The following is a 1,005-nucleotide window of genomic DNA, read 5'->3' as shown; positions in this document are numbered from 1 at the left end:
AATAAATTCTTTCAATTACATTATGTGTTTGCCATGATTTATATTTTAAATCCATGACACACAGGACTGTGTGCATTATATCATGATACATGGGTGAAAATCTTCATTTCAAATCTTTCAAATAAAATTGATATGAAATTCCTACTATCTTGATTTTTTTTGAAAGGGTGAAGTTGGCCAGCAAGGTTCCCCGGGGCCCACCTTATTGGTACAGCCGCCTGACTCTTGTTTGTATAAAGGAGAAAAGGTAATTGCCAATCCATATGTTGCCTTGATAAAGTAGTAACAGCCAGCATTTCCTGAACATGTCCCTGTGCCCGCAATGTGCTGGGCACCTACAGGCATTGCTGCATTAATCCCAAAGCATCCTCCGCACACTGGTACTGCTATTAGCCCCATTGTACAGACTTGAAAAATGAGGCTTAGAAAAGTTACCCGTGTTCTCAAGTTTATTCAGTTGCTGAGTCACAGACCTCGCGTGGGCTGCTAAATTGTGACATGTCCTCCAAGATATAGTGCCCCATTGATACTGTCTTTGAGATATGGGCTGAAGGGACCACAGGAAGCCCAGTTGTCCTTTAGATATTACATATGGGCTTGATGTTTCAATGATTGAAAAGGTAGCAGGTGCATGGTACTGGGCATGAAATAGACTCTTGGTGAAAATCACATCCTCTGTCCGCCTGCGGAATGGATGGTACTGATACCATGTGCAGATTCTGGTCTCAGTTTTTGGTTACTGGATTAAATTTCAATAATTGGCTTAAAATGAGCCACCCCTCTCAAGGACTACATTCCCAGCTCGGATCTGCTGCCCTGGCTCCATGGTGGTCGCTCCCCCCACACCCCACGAAGCTACAGCTCTCACACAGAGCGGCCTAAATCGTGTCAGGTTTATAAATGCACCTGGACCTTAATCACTAACTAGCGACAATTGAAGAGTAATCCTTTTTTTTTTTTAATTAGTAAAATGTTTCTTGAAAGGGATAATTTCCGAATGGCATG

The 1,005-nt window shown here is 42.5% G+C and overlaps 1 protein-coding gene across 7 annotated transcripts in view; it reads left to right on the top strand.

Moving 5' to 3' along the window:
* The window catches only part of COL4A4 (collagen type IV alpha 4 chain), a 130,190-nt gene that overhangs the window by 54,883 nt on the left and 74,302 nt on the right, over nucleotides 1–1,005 (top strand). For 3 of the 7 annotated variants that reach the window (XM_034655281.1, XM_034655279.1, XM_034655280.1), the window contains one exon: nucleotides 167–247. The exons of the other annotated variants lie outside the window; for them this stretch is intronic. In XM_034655281.1, coding sequence (XP_034511172.1) covers nucleotides 167–247 — 81 coding nt within the window. The remainder of the gene's footprint in view (nucleotides 1–166; nucleotides 248–1,005) is intronic. 7 annotated transcript variants of the gene reach the window in all.

The sequence above is a fragment of the Ailuropoda melanoleuca genome, chromosome 2 (assembly GCF_002007445.2).
Source record: "Ailuropoda melanoleuca isolate Jingjing chromosome 2, ASM200744v2, whole genome shotgun sequence".
NCBI classification, from domain to species: Eukaryota; Metazoa; Chordata; class Mammalia; order Carnivora; family Ursidae; genus Ailuropoda; species Ailuropoda melanoleuca.
The sequence above is the reverse complement of the archived record's forward strand: the minus strand, read 5'-3'. Positions and strand labels throughout refer to the sequence as shown.